Source organism: Indicator indicator, chromosome 1, assembly GCF_027791375.1.
Source record: "Indicator indicator isolate 239-I01 chromosome 1, UM_Iind_1.1, whole genome shotgun sequence".
Classification (NCBI taxonomy): Eukaryota; Metazoa; Chordata; class Aves; order Piciformes; family Indicatoridae; genus Indicator; species Indicator indicator.
The window spans coordinates 21,877,938-21,897,507 of NC_072010.1; the positions used below are offsets into that span (position 1 = coordinate 21,877,938).

General features: G+C 40.5%; 1 protein-coding gene across 2 annotated transcripts in view; it reads left to right on the forward strand.

The window, feature by feature from the left end:
• The first annotated feature begins 631 nt into the window (after window positions 1–631).
• Window positions 632–19,570, forward strand: part of CDK8 (cyclin dependent kinase 8) — a 91,903-nt gene continuing 72,964 nt past the window's right edge. For both annotated transcript variants that reach the window (XM_054381992.1, XM_054382003.1), the window contains exon 1: window positions 632–759. In XM_054381992.1, the coding sequence (XP_054237967.1) occupies window positions 632–759 (128 nt within the window). The remainder of the gene's footprint in view (window positions 760–19,570) is intronic.

Below are 19,570 nucleotides of genomic sequence, written 5' to 3' on the forward strand. Positions count from 1 at the left end.
CCGATAGTCTCCCTCGCCAGGGACCACAATTTCCGACAAGCAACGCGCCACCTCACCGGCTGAAGACTACAACGCCCGGCATGCACCGCGGGACGCCGCGCTCCACGCCTCCCTTTCGCTTGAACTACATCTTCCAGCGTGCTGCGGTGCCCGCAAGGCATGCCGGGTCGGACAGGGGGTGGGGCTCTGGCGGAGGTCGCAGCCCGCCGCCTTCCACGTGGTGTGCTGCCCGTCGCGCCCGGGGTCGGGGAGGTGCCCGTGGTTTGCGACGTTTCTTTGCGGCAGTGCGGCCAGGCGCGGCCGCCGTATTCCGCCTGGGTAACCGGCGGTTGTGCCGCTAGCTGGCGGGCGGGGAGGGAGCAGCCGGAGAACGGGGCTCGCGAGGGAAAGGAGCAGTCCCGCAGCCCGCCCGGCCGTCCGCCCGCCCGCCCCTGGATGGTCCGCGGGGCGGCTCGGGGGCCTCCTCCTCCTCCTCTTCCTCCTCCTCCTCCTCCTCCTCCTCCTCCTCCTCCTCCTCCTTCTGCTGCTGCTGCTGCTGCCGCCCGGTCGCGGCGGGGCGGGGCGCGGCGGGGTGCGCGGTTGTCGGGGGCGGCTCGGCTCGGCGCGGCGCGGCTCAAGGCGGCAGCTGAAGATGGACTATGACTTCAAGGTGAAGCTGACCGGGGAGCGTGAGCGGGTAGAAGACCTCTTCGAGTACGAGGGCTGCAAGGTGGGCAGGGGCACCTACGGGCACGTCTACAAAGCTAAGCGGAAGGACGGGTGAGTGACGAGCGGGGCTTCCCCGGCCCCTCGGTCCCCAGCTGGTTTGCAGCTTCTTCCCGCCGGCCCCTCCCGACCCCCCGGCCCCCGCTCCCTGCCCCGACCGCCCTCCCCGGCGCCCGCCGCCTCCTGCCCTGGGGGATTGTGTGTTCCCCCGTCTCCCCGCGTTAATGACGCCCCTTCTCCGGCCATGCTTTATCTTCTTTCTCTTGGAGCCGCGGCTTCTGCCCGGTTAACCCCCGTGTTTCTCCGCCCAGACTGCTCGGTTTCTCGGAGGTTACTCTGAGTGTGTTTTAACCTGAGAGTTCCCGTCCCCTCAGCATAATACTGGAGTCTGGGTTCGATAGGGGTCGGATTTGGAGGAAAAAAAAACCGTAGCTGAGGAAAACACTTGACGAGCTTTCATTGTGAATGAGTGGTTATCCCCTTAGAATGTATAGACTAACCATCAGCTTCATAGAACAGGATTTGATTTTTTTTTTTTTAATTTCTTTTTGTCTGATCTATTAGTTGTAGTCACCATTTTGGGTATTCTTGCTGGCTGCTTCGGGAACCAAAGTCTGCTGGTCTTTTTGGGGCTTTAGAATGCCATAAAAGAGCTTCATGTTTGACCAGTTCATGGTACAGAGTTGAGTAAATTAATTTCTGTGCATAAATGTTTTAATGAAAGATCTAGCATGCTATCATTTAGGTTCCCCTCGTCCATGACATGGCATCACTTGCTGAACAGCAGAACAATAGGAAGTAGGGAATAGAACAAGCAAGAAAGGGACGGGCTGCTCCTGTAACAGGTCCTAAGTAATGCGTATTTTAAAAGAGTGTTATTTTTATATTTGATAAATAGAAAAGTTTTAAAGCAGGTTGTGTGCCGTTATGGCTGAAGCATGTTCTCATTCTCTTTAAATAGGCATTAATTCTAGAAATGCTTTAACCGTTACCTACAGAACAGTTGTATTGAAACTATTGATACCTTACCTTGTGCGTTTTAAACATGCTGATACTAATTATGGCATTGTTACTTCAGCATACTAATAGGAGTCAGCTAACTGCTTTACTTCTCAGATTTTACATTTGGATCCTTCATAGGAGGAATTCTTATCTCACCTGATTTTTTAAGTTCTTTTTTCCTGTGAGAGGAAGGGGAATAAACTGTTTTCAGCACTCAAGTCTCTACGTGTAGGTACTAACTTTACTAGTACAGACATCTGTGGTTTCAAAGCCGATAAAGAGACCTGTAATATGAAAAGTAGACTGAGGTACTAAAAGACATGACTACGTTTCCAATGGTCATGTTAGGTTCTATGAAAGCTGTTCAATGTGTTGGACTGCAGCAGCATGTAGGGAATTCAACATGTGACACTGGGGAAGTATATATTCAACATAGTTTTGGTGAAATAATCAGTCTGCTGTGTGTTTAGAACTGCTGGCAGTAGTGTCATTTTGAGAAATGTCAGAAAAATGGCATCGTGTTTTAAAAATGGATGGTTGCTCAAAGGAGCCTTGAAGGCAGAATTTCCTCTTGGTTCTTGAGCATGTATGATTTTATATCCTCTCTCCTCTTGGTGGGGGCAGAAAGCAAGGTATGTTGTTTGACAGGAGTCTGCAAAAAAGTGTAAGCAATGTACATCATCTTTCTTTTTTTTGCCTTATTGTTCATTTAGTGATTCCTTTCCCTTCGCTTTGCAGCAAGGAAAGGGACATTGATTTACACATTTTCCCTTCCACTTTTCTGAAAATTCTCTTTTAAATTTTCAGTGATTGCGCTTGGACAATCACTAAAACAGGTAAAACAGAAACATCCATAACTTATGGTATGTGATTATAACTTATATGCATGGATTTTGGGTTTAAGTTAATGGTTCTGTTTGCATCCTTATATTCAAAGGAATCAATTAAATTGCACAAGCAAATATGTAATTGCATTTAGTGTTCCTGAAGCTCTAGTAATATATGGATGGATGTTATATCTTGCAGTGGGGATTGTGTGAAACAGCTCAGTGTTAGTGTATTATATACAAATATTGAATAAAAATATTCTTGCATTGTTTCAGTAATCTGCACTTGGCACGTACTGATGAATAAACTGCCTTTGGAGTTGTTCATAGTATTTGTACAGCTCAGACTTTCTTTACTTAAGAAATTCTTTGTTATCAGTTGATTTTTCACATTTTTTTCCATGAGCTTATAAGATAAAAAGCCAGACTTCATTACATGAATCTAATCCATATTTTAAGTAGCACATATCTCATAAGTCTATTAATATACCTCATGATTTTCGGAGTACTCTGAAGAATGGGCTTCAGGACTGCAAATGTTTCGTTAAAAATAATTGGGCAGTCTTTTCTTAAATGACATCTACATATGGATGTCTGATAAATGAAGAAAAAAAGAAAAGAACTCAAGTTTGATAATTCAGTTTATGCAAATGTATGTTCAAAAGCTCTTGGTGATTAAAAATCTAGTATAAAAGTATTAGGAGTTAGTGTGTTTAGTACTATGACTGCAATCTTCACTTTTAAAAATTGCTTTTACAGCTGCCTCTGAGGTGCAGAATAGCAATTCAAAACTAGATAGCATCTGCATGTCCTAATTGTAGGAAGTTAATTGTATGCCATTAAAATTACACAGGAATGTTTTGGAGGACAGTCTTACAGGAATCTTTATAGAGTGAGAATCCTAGTGAGTGAAAGAGATGTTCTATGGTATGTGATTTAATAATCTGATAAGGGTGTAACCAAGTGTTCATGCCCTGTTCCAACAAAAATAAGCCAGCCCTGCAGTGCCCTCTGGCATAAGGCCAGGCTTGGGGTCTTGACTGGTACATCTTAGGGGATCATCAGGTATCACAGGTGTTTCTTACCTATTTGCTGCCGAACTTGACCCAGCTGAACATCAAATCATCTGAGTAACAATGTTAAGCACTGCAGCTGAGCTCTACCTGGTGCATTGCCTGCAGCAAAATTGCGTGCTGTTCTTGATTTTTTTTTTTTTAATTTTTTTTTTTTAGTCCCACTTATTAAGTCTGTGGTCTCTGTGGCTGAAATACTCCTGTTTTAGTGGGGCATTTTGTTTATGTTGTTGTTTTTGTTAGTGTGTGTGGGGTTTTTTTTGAGTGGTGCTATCTTTTCATCAATGCAGTATCTGCAGTGGGCTCCAGAACAAACTGAATTTATAGCTGAAAGGTGTACAAGGCAGCAATCGACTTCAGTGGCAGACACTGGGAAGGGGACACAGCAGCATGGTGTGTTCAGCATCAGTCTTCAGATAAAGAAACTTTTGCTCATCTCTATGGCAGTATGATAGATTGGGTTTTGTGTGGTGTGTTTTTTTTTTTCTCTGGGAAGTGTCCATTATTTCCGGCATAGAAGTTCCTCAGGAACATTGTGTAGTCCAGATACTAAACCTACCTATTGGACTTATGCTGGACTTGGATAATATGCCATCAGTTTTTACTGTGTTGGGCTAACATACAGATTTGATTTTTAAAAATACTTTTTAAAATTAACTGATTAAGCACATTCAAAGCTCATTAGGAACCAAGTGCCAGATATGGGCAGGCAGTACACTAGGGGCTGCTCGTGCAAGCCTGGTCACCCAGCTGGTGCAGCGTACCAGGTATGTGCTCTCATGGAGCTGGCATGTGTGCTGCTGATGTACTGCTGATGTATCGCTGATGTCTAAGCAGTACGTGGTTTTAATGGGATTGATCTTGCACTGTTTTCTTTTGTTCACTCTGCTGTTTTTGATACAACTATGGTTGGATATCTGAGAGGAATGCCTATTCTGTGGAGCAAGGCTGTCTGTTTCAGTGGCAGTTTGGAGTGTTTCCAAATATTAATTTTCCCTGTTTACTGAATGTGGTTTGGGTCAGAATAACCAACTATTAAAAAGATCTAACTTTTTAATAACAACAGAAAATTACATAATTGAAGATTTCAAACTCTAGTAATGTTCCCCAGTGCTTTATTGGGAGCTTTTCTTAATCTCTTAGAATGAGACTTAAGCAGTGGTGGGGAACCAGTAGTGAGTCAGTGCTCTCCTAGTCACTGTCCAACTGAGAGATGATGTAAACCCCAAACACAAGTGCACATTTTTTTGTAATTTTTTTAATCTTATTTGTTGAATGTTAGCTGTTATGGTTCTGTGTTGTAAGTATTGGTGTAGTGGAGGGACACATTCTTTCATTTGGACAAACTGACATGTTGTAATTGAAACGATGTAAATACATCATCTGCTGGACTTTTCCATGAATGCTTCAAGCAGTCAAATCTATATCCAAGTCTTTTTCTTGAGGGTCTGTGTGACTTGTGTAACAAACAGGATGGTGGAAAACTAGTGGGTGTCCAGTAAGCTACTGGTATGCTTAATGTCTCGTATGATATATTATACTTACTCCTTAGACTCATCATCTTGCAATATCCTTTTCACAAAAATTTTCCAGTGAAGAGAAATTGAAGAGATTGGAAATATTTCACTTGGGGTTAAAAAAAGACAAGGTAGAATGTGTCTAAGTTAGATACAATAATGAATGGTTTGGGTAATGTATAAGACACTGGTGCTGTTCTTGTTTCAGAGGAGGACATGGACTTTTTTTGAACAATAAGGAAGTATTTTGACACAACGTAGATAAACTGCATAACCTGTTGTCAAAGGAAAAAGATAAGTCAAGAGCCTACTGTCTGTTCTGTAATGTTATCAAACCCTTTCTGGTTAACTTGAGTGTTCTGCTCTAGAATCTAGACTGCTCTGTTAGCAATCAGGTCAAGTTCTGCAGTGCAGGCAGAAGAGCCCACCTTCGTTTACTTTAGGAATTCTGAGTTGGCTTTTTGGGTGGTGGTTTGTTCTTTTTTTCTTTTTTTTTTTTTATTGATGACTTTTTATTTTAACACTTGCCCCATTTTAAGGTTATCAGATTAGTTTTAGTTTGTCTTGTGGGTACATATTGTCAGGGCTTATTTTGTCAACGCTTACATCAAACTGATTGTTAGCGAGATATACATTGAGTTTGGGAGTGTCACAAATAGAGGTCTGAGTCCAGTGAGAAATTTTACTTGTCAAGAAGCAAAAGAACAGATCTGAGTTAACAGCTTTTTGATCAGCTCTGTATAGAGCCTTTACAGGAGTTGTACTGTGAGGCCTGTGCTGTTAGTTTTTACTATAAGACAACTCCTCTCTGTTTCAGAGACATGAGGTGAGAGCGGCAGAGTTGTCGTACAGTCCTTTGACTTTTGACTCCTGTTAACAGCATGTGGAATTTCTAAATGCCACAAACTTTATTTAGGTAGTATGCAGTGCTATCTTTTAAAATTATATGCCCTGAGTCTTTCTTGGATCCATTACCATAGCAGTTAGTAAGTTCTAATTATATCTCCATGATGTGGTATGCATGCTGTATTGCATGAAGTCTTGTACTCCTTAATTTTTCTGGTAAACCACTCATAAACTGTCTTTGTAGCTGCTTCCTTCCCTTCTAATGTGGTTAGGTGGATCCAAGCTTTGTAGGTTTTTAAGGGCATGCAGTTGAGTGAGTCCTTCTGTGGCCCTTGGACTTTATTTTCTGTGATCGTTTGTTATCCTGTCATGGATGTGTTGATCTATTTTCATAGCCTGAGGCAAAGGTGAGGTGTCTTATTCCTACCTGAAGCTTTTGACGAGTGCAGAGAAGGAGGGTGTGAGAATACTGTTGCAAAACACCTAAGATTTGTATCTGCTTTTATTCTAGATTTATTAATTTGAATAATGTATGTAAATAACAAGAGTGTGTACTGCTGTACTTGTTCTCTCATGAGGGAGAAGGATAGTTTTGGAGGGTGCTAATTGTGGGGAATGTGTACCTGATCAGGGAATGTTGCTTTTGGCTAAATGATGGTTGAGCAGTATGTTTAGTTCTTGGATATTCTTTGATTCCTCTGTTTTAAAGTATTTCTGAAATTTTTAAATGCTTTTTAATAAAAAACAACTGCAAAACAATGGAGATGTGCAGACTGCTGTAGCAGAAACTGAAAAATCTCTTGTTTCTGAAGAACAGATTTTCAGTTATGCTGAAATTGGGAAATGACAGTGGAAGCATGACAAAGGTACAGTGACTCAGGTTTGTCTATTGCAATGTATGTCTATTCTAGCAGTATGAAACAGTAGCCAACATGGTGGTGACCTCCAAGGTACAGTCCAGATGTGTCCATTTTGGCAGGAAAAGGTGATGGTTACAGATTCATAGAATGGTTTGGGTTGGAAGGGACCTTGAAGATCATCTAGTTCCAACTCCTTTGGCATTGTTGGGAACACCCTCCACTAGACCAGATTGCTTAAGGCCTCATGCAGCCTGGCCTTGGAACACCTCCAGGGAGGAGGTGGTATTGTGCTACACTATCAAAATATAAAGATCTAGGTGTTTAGTTGTTTTTTTGGGGGTTTTAGGGGGGTTTTTTGGATGTTAAAGTTACAAACCTTTCAGTGATGTGCCTGAAGTGGTGGTAGAAGTGAATTCTTCAGAGTAGACCCTTAAGATCAAGATGCTTCTGTATTCTACCAAAATAGTTTTCCATAGGCAAGTAGTGGAAACATGAGTAGGACATCAGTTGCATGTCTGTGTAGCAGCGCCTTCTAAGCAACATACTGCTTTTTGTTTTCCCTGACAACATTCTTGGTAACAGGATTCTTTCTTCCTGCTATGGACCTTTACGGTGGAGTTGTGATTATGTGGGATGGAGGCTGGGCTGCTGTAATGAACTGAGCGTGCGAGGCAGTCCACAGGCCACTGGCATGGGCTGTGTCTTCCCACCTCTGATGTGGTTGATCCTGTTAGTTGTAAGTCCAGATCCAGAAGGGTACAGTCTCCTTTCACCTTTTTTTATTTGAATTTAAACATGGTAATTAGTGATAACTGGAAAGCAGAATTGTATTGGTCCTAACAACTGGCAACCAATATCCTTTCTCTAGCAGAAATACTGGGCTTCAGCCTTATGTGATTCACAGGCTCTCCTTTCTTCTCTGCTGACAAAATGAGTGTCTTCAGTCTTTACTGTTTTCTTGGTAAGTGTTTGCCATGTCTATTATTTTTTGCTGTGTACCCTGTCTTTCAGTCCTGGCTTTGGTTTTAAATCCAGAGGATAATCCTTTCATTTCAAGTGTGATGTTAATCAGAATTTTTCTGAGAAAGTCCATGACAGCAGTGATAGGTGGACTTCTCTAACTTCCTTTTGTGGCTGCCTTGGAAGCAGCAGAAGTTGTTTGTTGCAGTGATGCTCATATAGAGTATGGTGATTGCAGGTGGGTGCAAGGAGGATCATAAATAACTTCATGATCTGGTAGTGTCTTCTCTTTGGAGAGTGGGGGAAAAAAAAAGTCACAATATTTACAATAGAAGTGGCAGACTAATTAAGTTTCCTTTCAACCCTAATGCCATCCTAGTTTTTGAACACATTAAGCTAACGTGCAACTGAATATGAAAAGAATAAAATGGAAGTAGTTGGTAAGCAGGAATGCAAAATCTCAAGATGGAAGCGAGTTGTAGAGGAGAGTTTTTGTTTTAATTGTCCCATCTTATGTGTGGTGAAAATGAGCTTTTATGCCTGTGCTTTTCAGTAAGCAAGAGCTTTTTGATAGACTGCTGCAATACATCAGTAACTATCATGCTGCATTTTTCTCAATCACTCTGAGGAACGAATTGTGGGGTTTTAGATCCTATTTATGTCCTCAAACGTGAAAAATTCAGAGTGAACTTCAGGGCAGAAAGGAGTGGTCTGTTTCCTTGCCCATCCACACGAAGACTGCATGTAATCATCAACAGTATCTAGAAGGGTGGACTTGGGGGTGATATTATGTGCTACAAATAAATGGTGGAGGTGAAATATGAGCTGTCCACAGATGCCAAGATGTCTACTGGCATGCTAGAAGCAATGCTGTGTGCTGCAGGGATGGCAGTGCAGAATATGTGCAATTGGGCACAGTGAAAAAAGTGGCGGATGCTATAAACCATCTCTTGCTCAAGAAGAGCAGATGAATCTGAAACTAAACTTTTTCAGGGGCAAGTGGGTGAAGAGGTAGAAGTGGCTGGGAGGTTCTACAGGTTTCAGGAGCTCAGAGCTTGGGATAGCATCTGCTTGGGAAAGCACCTGTCTGTACAGCTAGGCTATGTGTGGACTAGGACAGTGGATTTTTGTTTGTATTATCAAGCAGTCTGGACACAGGGAGAAAACCTACAAAATTGGAAACTTTTCTGGGACTGAAATCAGTGAGCGTAGAGTAGAATTGTGTTTCTGTCTCAGGGAATGAGTAGAGAGATGAGTCAGGAAAACTGGGTTGTGGAGGTCTCCTGGTCTAGGAGGACAGATCTTGCAGCTTTTGTTTCCAGCACTGAGATTTGAGGATCCTGATAGAAATTATGGAAAAACCCTAGCAGACCTGGCCTGGAAGAAGCTCATTATGTCTGAGAGCAGGAGTAAAATGGTAGCATTAAGAGACGGATCTAGTTTTGTGAATTTGAAACAAACTACTTAGCAGAAGTATACATAGTGCGAGTGATTTGCAGTGCAGTAACACTGTTCTTCAGCAAATAGTTTGAAGGCAGATTTTAAGTGGTGGTGGTAGCTCCCTTAGTTTTAGGGGTGGGTGTAATGAGGCTTTGACACATTCCATGCTTGCACAGGACCTTTTATGGCTTTTGCAGATTCTAAAAGGAATATCCCATAGTGGATGACTGTCTAGATGTATTTCTTAACCTTTTTGTTGATTTAAAACAATATTGTTTGTGGTGTCTGCATGTGGCAAGCGTGCTATGGAAACTACAGCATTCAAATATTTCTGCAAAACCATCAAAAATGTCTTGACCATAAAGAAAAAATGAGAATGTTAATTTTATAGCTACACCTACTTGATAACCTTTGTAATTCTGAAACTATTAAACTCCAAACAATTGTGTGGCTGTACAGAGCCCTTGTATGAAGAGATCTGAGGTATTAGCTGCTTTTGAGATACTGGAAAGTTGAAGATGGTCTTGCAAGGAAAATTGGTCTGTTGCTAGAGGTTCATGTTCACAATGGAGACAGAGGAGACCCATAAAACGTTTTTCCAATAAAGGGAGAATCCATGGGCTTATAATCTCGGTGGAATTTCTCAAATTGCTGGAAGGTGCAGCTTCTCTTTTATCCTACATTCCCGGATGCAAGCTTCCCTCTCCTTTTCCCCATTGGCTGAGGTACTCAGAATTTACAGTCTTCTGGAGCCGCCTAATACATGTAAACCCGCTGCATCATGCATCATATGCTCATTTAAATTAGATTCTTTGCTTCTCTGTGTGGGGAATTTCATATTCAGTAGCCTATTAAGCCTGCCCTCTGTCCTAAAAGTTCAGGAGTTACGGCTGTTTTCAGTGCCTGCTATCTTTGGGGAACACCCTGCTGCGAGGTACTAGCAGAGGCTGGTTGTGATTTCCACGTAACATCAACAAAGGTGGACTGTCTGGTTCTTTGTTCTCTCAACTTCCTCTAGCTGACTCTGCATTTGTAAAGATACTGTCCACCCTAATCCTGTAAGTCTTGCAGACTTGCTGTCTTCAAGTCACAGGCTGCACTAGTTCTGGTTGTAATTTTCTGTGACTTACACAGTAGTTGTGTAAGTAATGGCATTTATGAAACTCCATTTAAACTTTTTTTTCTTCTCACAAAGGTGCTTTGCTTTATTGTGTGATTACCCACTAAATGCCAATTCATATTGGAAGCATACATGCAGCTAGGGCTGCATCCTAGGATGAGGCAAATAATGTATTGTGCAAAGGTAATAATCTCCATATCTTCTGCCCGTCTGCTGCCATGAATTATCTTAGATGTGATAGCTCAGATCTGAGGTAGAGATGCTGTGCTTTCTGGGCATGTGTTGGGGGAAGAGGAGCTGCTAGATCTTAAAGAGCCAATGCTAAGGGACTGCCCATGACAAAAGGACCCATGCTGAAGGAGTATCTGACCTCATTGAAAAGTCTCATTTTGAAACTGAGTAGGCCCATGCAGATTATGTTTAATCAACATATAATTGGCTCTCTCGTTTATATTTAAAGTATTAACAAAGTAATCCAGTGGTCTGTTTTGTAATATTATAAAATATTTGGAGTTGTGGATCCTGACTTTGTACATTATGTTAATCAGGTCACCCTCCTCTGTTAATCTAAGTCTTAGAAATGCTCTTTAAGGTTCATTGTAGACAAAATTTGTCCATTTGTTCGAGTAAAGTAATAAAGCTGGGTCAGGAACATAAAGATGTAATAAAAGGCTTGCTTTCTTTCTGATATCCTTCCACTGTAAAGCAGCCTTGAATGTAGAGCAGAGCAGTTTCTGTTTGAGTGGGAATCAAGTTTCAGTTTCAGGCTTCATCCCATCAGTGCTCTAACTCATGCTCTTCTCCCTCCCACTACCCCCATCTTTGCTTTGAGAGCTTGGCAAGTAACGCTGCATGTTACTGCGACGTGCGGGCTGATAACCATTGAAGAGGGTTTTGTGTTCTGGCTGGCTGGCCTGCTGTTCTCTCTTGTGTCCTCTGAGACTCAACAAATGGTTTCTGAGACCTTGTCAAGCCCCCATAATAGCACATTTGGGATTACAGCATAGCTTTATTCATAGCTACAATTTTTTGTTAGGTACCAGGCCACTTGTGAAGTAGTTCCTAGTTTTTGTGTATTGCAGGCTTCTCATTTGAGAAATAGCTATTTGAATAAATATGTTGAATTTTGTACAGAAGCATGTGAAGTCTTTAGCTTATGTAATAAAGGTACTGAATGGACAACTTAATATTATGATTTTTTTTTACAGACAATCATACTGATTTTGCCCTGTTGCATGTGTTTTTGCATATCCTAGTGGAAGACTGACTTAAGCATGTGAAGACAGAGATATGAAAAAGTTCCTGTAAAATTACATGTAATACTTGCTCAAATACTGCTCTTTAGACAACAGTTTCTATTCAACTGTCTTAACTACCTTGAAGGTAGTATGGCAAAACATACTGTGTTTAGAATTTGTGGGAAAGAGCTATAAGCCAGGATTAAAGCTGCAGATACTTTCTTTAAAGGACAAAATGTTCAGGAGAACGCAGTGATTTTTCTCAACTACAGATGATAGCCTAAACATTGGAAATTGAAATTAATCTTGAAAAAATGCATTGTTTGCTAACAGGGAAGAACACAACTAAAGGTCACTGAAACAATCTGCCTGTTTTACTGTGAAGGCTATGTGCTGTGTGCTTGTAACACCTTGCATACAAGATGTTGACATTTGAATAAAGGACACTTGAGAGTTGCACTAAAAAAGAAGATTCAATTCATTGCTCTGAATAATATGTGCAGCTCAGAACTTGGAATACAAATTACAGCAAAGCCCTGATTCTACCTTGTGTTTCTGCCCAGGACGTGTTTTCTGGGAGAGGCATAGCTGTACCGTGTGAAGGGGAGCCTTGTTGCAGGTGTACTTTCAATTGCAGTTTGCATTCAGACACTGGATAATCCCACAACGAAGCCTTGGAAAGTCAGGTTTCATCAACTGTGTTGTTCCCACAGAGCTGCTGTGCAAGGCGCGGAGAATAACAGAAGCAGCTGGAGCAAGCTCAAGCTCTACCTGAGTGAACTTCAAGACAGGAAGGGAGCAAATTTGTCCCCAAGTGTAATTTGAATCTTATCTACCTTTTTGTACTTGAACTGCTTGGCATTTAAGCTCTCTTTTCTTTTTTGGGATGAATGTCAATCCAGTTTAAGCAGGGTTGAACAAAACAACCCCTCACAAGTAAATATGCTGACAGTGCCATTCACTGTTAGTTAATTTTATAAAAGCTCAACTGGGAGCTTATACGACTCTGCCAGATGAGTGTCAGATACTGAAGGACTTGAGAAAAGAGTAGCTATTGCAACACTGAAAGCTCTATGGGTAGAATTCCAGGCACATGTAAGGTGGGGGAAAATAGTGTTAAGACTGCAGTTCTATCTGTGTGAGATCAGTGAGGTTGCAAAGCAGAAAATACAGTAGTGAATGGCTCATTAGCCTTATTTCATTTAGGTGGATGCTCTTATCAGGAAGGGATGTGAAGACAAAACTTCAGGACAGTGAAGAGCTACTTAGGGAAACAGCAAACGGGAGAATTGACTCAAGACTTGGCCTACAGTAGGATTCACACAACAGTCTAAGCCTGCCTGTGACAAACATGGTTTGTTCTGTTCTCCTGGAGGGATGCTGAATCCATACAAGGTTAAGAAATCTGCTTGAATTAGTGCTTAACTTCAGTTGAAGGAATAAAAAGTGGTGATGGGAGGAGAATAGCTTCTTGAAAATAAGAGAGCCAAGAAGGTGAAATGCTTCTGTTTGGGAGCCATTTTTGAAGCTTTGCTGGGCTGTCAATAAGTCTGTATGGCTCATCAAGATGCTCTGTAAAACCACCCATTACCAAGATGTGAGATGGTGAAATAATAGAATAAGGGAAACCCTTTGGAGTGAGGTTATGTTATTTTGAAAAATAAGTCTTCTATGAATGATGAATATAGAAATAGAAGGTAAGTGGTGGGAGGCTAAGTTTAAAACTAAATTGAGAGCATCCCTAGTAATCTGTCCCTATATAAGCCCTCAAAATCACACAGACAAGCTTCCCCAACCTTGCGAAACTACTCGAGATTATGAAGTTAACGTTCCCTTTTTTATCTCTCTTCTGATGCATCAGTAGTATAATGCTATCTGTAGAATCAGGGCACCACTGACCTATAAGAGGACTGTTCGGAGAAGATCAAAGGACAGCAAGAGAAAAGCCTTGATTTCATCTGTGCATTATGAAAGAATTTGAAGAACTGGAGGCAAAGGAATGTATTAGGGAATGTCTTAAATTGCAGTGTTTGGGAAAATGGCCTTTAGAACAAACAAGTGCAGTCAGTCATGGAGATGAGATGTGTCCACATCTGAAGGAGTTTTAAGAATGAAATAAGAAACTTACTTACCAGAAAGTATAATCCAGTGCTTTCAATTTCAAATGGAAGACTGATGTCACCACTGCTTCTTTCCAGTTTTATAAAGGGTTTTTTTGAAATGTGGAAACTGCTGATTAGTAAGGTGATCTAAGAGCAGAGAGCTGAACAGATTAAATAACTCCTAAGACCACTAAAATCCTGTGATAGAGTTAACATACAGGTTAAGGCAATATAAGTGATGTAATCTGTCTAGATTTCCAAAAGGCATTTTGTGACGTCCCCTATCAAAGACTTAAGCTGAATTTAGAGATGGTCCTTCTCTGGATAGTGAAGCTGGTTAGAGATGTGAATTGCTGATGAGAGGTTCTGTAGTGGTACCTCTTGGGAATCTGTTGCTCAAAAGTTTTGTCTGGAAATCACTTATCATAAATCATTGCTAAGTGGCTTTGCTGATGAGTGAGTGTTACTTTGAAGAGTGAAGGCAAGGACTGATCGTGAAGGCTTTGCCTTCAATATCACAAAGTCCTTCTCTAATAATACATCGTACTCACTGATGTGGAGTGATGTGTATGGAAAAATGGTCCTTTATGCACACAACAATAGCCTCTGAATTTTTTGTTCTGTAAGAGAAAGATTTGGGAGTTTGTAGTGGTGGTTTTGTGGAAGTGCCGACTCAGCGCAAGCAATTGCTGAAGTGCAGTGGAAATCACAAGACTTACCAGCAGTGGAGTGGAGCACAAAATACGTTCTCATTGTTACTGTAAATCCTATTTTCAGTAGTGCTTCTAATCCTTTCATCCCAGGCAAGGTGTAATAGATCTAAGGAGAACTAACAAGGAAACTCAAATGTGGAGCGGTGTCTGTATGAAAACTTGAATCGTTCCAATAGTCAAGGACTCTTCTGTCTGTAAGAGAGAGAGAGACAGGGAAAGTCTCTAGAATCCTGAGTGTCTCTGAGAAGACAGGAAACAGTTTACTCAGTGACTGGGTAGATTTATAAAACATAAGGGCTAGTCAAGACAAAAATATCCTCTGTGAACCTGTAGCACCTATAGTGTGCTTGTGACTGTTAGGCAACTCTGTGACTTAAAATTGTCTTCTCATAGTAAAAGTGTTTTAAAAGCAAGAAATACATTGTTTCCACCAAGTAAACCAAATGTCACAGATCTGACTACTGAACAAAAATGTACCAAAAATAGAAGTTACCCAAGGAAATAATGGTTTTCTGAAGTTTAGACCAGTGCTTTAGCCCTTTTTGTTTGCTTTTCAGAACAGATGCTTTGAAATGCTGAGCTGTCTTTATGCAGCTTGTGCTTTCTGAAGTATTGCAAATATTGAGATTACTTGAAAGAAAGGAAAGTGCAAATGAAATCCAGCAATCTTTACCTTTATACAGAATTTGCATACATAGCTCTTGTATTGCATTTTATGTGAACGTACTGGTAAGACTGCCATGTCCTTTAATAGAGCAGTGTGGATCTTTGAGTCCTGAGTGGGGTATTGCTGTCCATCGACTAGTCTCCTCATGAAAACTTTGTTGTGTGGTTTTAAAACATAGTTTTTAGGCTGGCTGTCAAATTACAATTTTGTGGGATGAGGGAGGAGAAAATAATTAAATCCCAGGGTTTCTTGCTTCTGGGGAACTTTTGTGCTGGAGTTAATTGCAGGGCTGGGTGAGAGGTTGACTTTTTTATTTATTTAAATTATGGTCAGCTGTTCTCCCTGTGGTTTCATCACTACTAGAAAGCAAGGAGTGAAGGTGAGCAGCATCTTTCTTTCTCTCCTTCATTTCTATTCTACCCATTCCTTCAGTGTTTTTTGCTCTTACTACATATTGTAATGCTGGTTTTGATACTTACCATACCCCACTGTAGACTAACAGAAAAAGAGAGAAATTAGATTTGCAAATGCAGGAGGTGAATCATGTCATGGAGGAGTGTGGCACAGATCAGAGCTGGTGTAAGTGAGCAGCAAGGAAGACATGTCAAGAAAAGGCTTTTCTTTTGACAGCAGCAAATTCTTAGATCAGAAGAACCACACGTACAGTGTATCATTGAATGTTCTTGCTTGCTTTTAACTTCTTGCCAAACTGCCTGTTGTGGCAAAAGGTGCTAATTTAAACAAAAAAAAAAAAACAAAGAACAAAGGGAATCAAGTGAATCAGTAATAGTGCGTGGTGAATGGCAATCAGCTGTCTCAGAAGCCTTAGTGTATATTGGCTTGCTGTTGATGGCTTTTCCTCCAGCTGTGGAGATGACCTTTATTTAGCTGCAAAAAGGTCTGATTACTGAAGGATTTATTTTGAAGTAGAAAACATTCGTGGCATGAGCCTTAGTATCTGATAAGCATAATAATGCTGTCTGGAATGACAATGTTGTCATACTCTCTATGGGAGGATGGATGAAATACGAATGCCTGTGTTAAATCCTTAACAAATTCGGTTCTGTTAGTCCATCTTCTCCTGCAATAATTCCTCTGTATTAGCATTTGAGTGAGTTTCATGGCTCTGTTTTCACCTGGGATCTTGTAAATTTAGATCCAAGTCCATGAAATGTGCTTTAGTCACAAACTGTTCTTTGTACTCCTCTATCCTTTTGTAAAGTTTTGTTTTTTTTTTTTTTTTTGTCTTAAAGCATGCCCAATCTACACCTTACATACTTCAGCATAAGCAAATGTTAGCATTACTTGGTCATGTTGAAGCATTGTTTTTCTTTCAGGATGTAATGTGTCTTTCTGAGGAGGGAGGTTAATAGCAATGAGGAAGAGCACAAACTGTTTCTTTTTTTCCTGCTTCTGAATATACTGCATTTTACCTGCATGCTTTTTTGTGCATCATATATGTATCCTTAAAAGGAAAAAAACATCACCTAAACATGCAGATTTGTTGCCATTTCTTAGAGATAAGCCTTTACTTTCTTCTTATGCTACATTGTTTAGTATTTACATCTAAATACAATTTTTCTTTTAGTCCTTCCTTAAGTTAGTGTACTACATCTGGTAATTAGTGACAAACTTGAAGGTAATTGCTGTCTAGCTTTAAAAAAAAAATACTATTTTTGACTCCTTTCTGGGAGAAAAAGAGACAAGAGAACAGTAGGGTAATTAAATATGAAGTTTCTGTCAACTTCTCTGAGTTTTGCAATTTATTGAAATGTAGTGATACGACTGTGCAAACAATTCCTAAGGCTCACCAAAATGTAATGTAATCATACAGCACATTGAAACTTGGATTGATGTAGCTGTAGTTTGTGGAATGCCTTTAACATTAAAGGCTGCATTAATTACTGGGAGAGGTTGCTCTGGATCATATGGAATGTCTATCCAGTTGCCTTTGACAGTTAACTGTAGCATATCGGCAGAAAGTGAAGCAAGACTAGGGCAAGCATGTAGTGGTGCTTTCCTTCTGACAGGTTTCTGCTTCATCTCTCATGCAGAACTATCGTCTTAAAGTGAAATTAAAATTTGTCTTTCTAGATTTCCACTGTTTACTTGTAGTTCTAGCACTGTTTAAATACAAAGGAAAAGGAACCTAAAGATACGGAGCATGTGATGCCATTCTTTTTTCCATTTTTTTTTTGGCTATATGATAATTGTACTCTGTTTTAGCCTGTCGTTTTCTCTCTGAATCCAGTGAAGATGTAGCCAGTGTTTCTGACATTAGTTGGATGCCTCTGCACATCAGCAGCACCAATGAAAATGAGGACATGCCCTTGGAAATGTATCTGTTGGGGAAGACAGCAGCTCCTTGAGTTTTGTGCTGCTTAGTGTGGATGTAGACCAGGACTGACTCCCATGGTGATGCTGGCAGGGAAGTATGCTGGCTGCTTTCTCTTCCTAACCACTGTCTTAACAAATCTGTAAAGCTGTGTGCCAGTGCAGCTCTGCTTGTGGTTGTAGGGTGGTCTGGTAGAGCAGGGCTGCTGCATTGTTTGCAGACTCTCCATTTCACTATAGCTGATTCTCGATTTTGCAAATGTCCTTCCATGCATTTTTTGACTCATATTTTTCTTGAGTATCAAGAAGCAGTAGGTAACACTTACTGCTGTAAAGATATGGAAACAGTCTGAAATTTCCCTTTTGGGAGTGAGCACTTAGAGGTGTGTGAGGCTGTAAAGCTCACAGTGATGCCAACAGGTGCATGAGAATGAGTATGAGGTGCTGCTTCTGGTGGCAATCACGAACATGTAAGAAATTCACACTCTTCTATGAAATATATTTGTCTTCCTCTGCAGATCAACTTTTACCAACTGTTCTCTTTTCTCTTCACCTCTTCCTGGAAAGTCTGGGAGGAGAGAAAAGTAGTTGTGAAGGGCTCTTTATAGCTGAAATCCTTGACAAAGTAGCTTGGTCTCCCAGCTTTTCTAACTCGGTTGCATTATTCATGATCCTTTCTCATTTGTTAATACATAAGAGGCTTTCATGACAGAATCTGGATTTTGATCTGGTTTTTGGCAGATTTCTTTACTGAAAGGAACAAGCTAGAATCTGTGATGGGATCAACTTTAAGCTGCTTGTAAATACATTTAAATACTCTGGGCTGGAATAAATCTGAACTTTTAAAAATAGTCATGCTTTGGTTGTGTAGCAGGCAGTGTATAATAGAGAAGATGATGTTAACCTGTATTCTGTAAGTTTAATGCATGTTATGGGACTACCCTGTTTTTCAATATATTTTTAAGTTCAGTCAAATGAAGCAGTAATTTGAGCTACTGTTTATCTTCTGGTTTTGATTCATCCAAATTGTTTTAGCCAATATAACTTAAATTCTTTTATTTGCTGGCAAAGCAAAACTCACAGTTAGCCCTTGGACAATTAAGCATTTTTAGAATAGCCTCATTTTGGAAATTTAAAGAAGGAAAAAAAAAATATATAAAAATAATGCTTAAAGCATCAGTAAAATAAGGTATCTTTAAGGTGACCCTCAAGGACCTATAAGTGAAGAACATAATTATAGTTTGTTGTTTTCATATTTTCAAAAAATTTACTTTTTGAGCTATGGTGAGTTTTTCCAGTTAACAGAATTATTTTTGCAGTGGTTGTAGCACTCACCTGCAGCATTTTGACAAAGGTGAACGTGCTACGTCAAGCTGATATCGGAAGAAAGGACTAGGTAGAAGATAAATTGTGTCCTGAATGTGGACAAACTGCTGTGCTCCTGCCTTCAGATAACTCCAGTGCTTATCTTGAGCATTCAGCAGACTGTTTCAATTCACTAATGTGGCAGAAAGTGCACCAAGCAAAAAGCTGGAAATACTTACCCACTTTCTGAATAGACTCCTCTTCATCTGAAAATGAGTGCTTGGACTCTAGCACGAAGGGCAGGAGTCTGTCTGGGGAAGATGTTTTTGTTTTGGTTTGTTTTTTGTTTTCCAGCAGTAAACCATTGACTCAGAGCAAGTTCCTGTGCCAAACTTTGCTGTTAGTTTTCAGTTCTTTTTCTCAGCATAAACATGAAACATTTCAATGCCTAAACCCAGCGGGTTTTGTAAAAATAGAATTACACAAAGGTGAAGCGGTTATCATTGCATCACTGTTGGGGGTCAGAATTTATTTTATTTTTTAGAGAATGGTTTATAGGATGTTGCTCTTTATTTTAGGTTTACTTGAAGGCACAGGGTCAGCAATCAGACTTATTGTGTGTACTAACTAGCTTTGTCAAAAGTTTTAACCTTAGATATGTTTTCTGGGAAGCCAGGTGCTTATAATGCTATTTCTCAGGCTTTGTACCAAGTTGTAAGTACCATTTTTTTCATACAGAATGTATTTTCTGCTGATTTACATCATCTTTCCTATTTGGCTTTTTCTTCTAGCCTCACAGAATTGTTTTATCTCCTTCTGCACAGGTATCGCCCTCCAGCTTTGTCCATTTAAATGTATGCA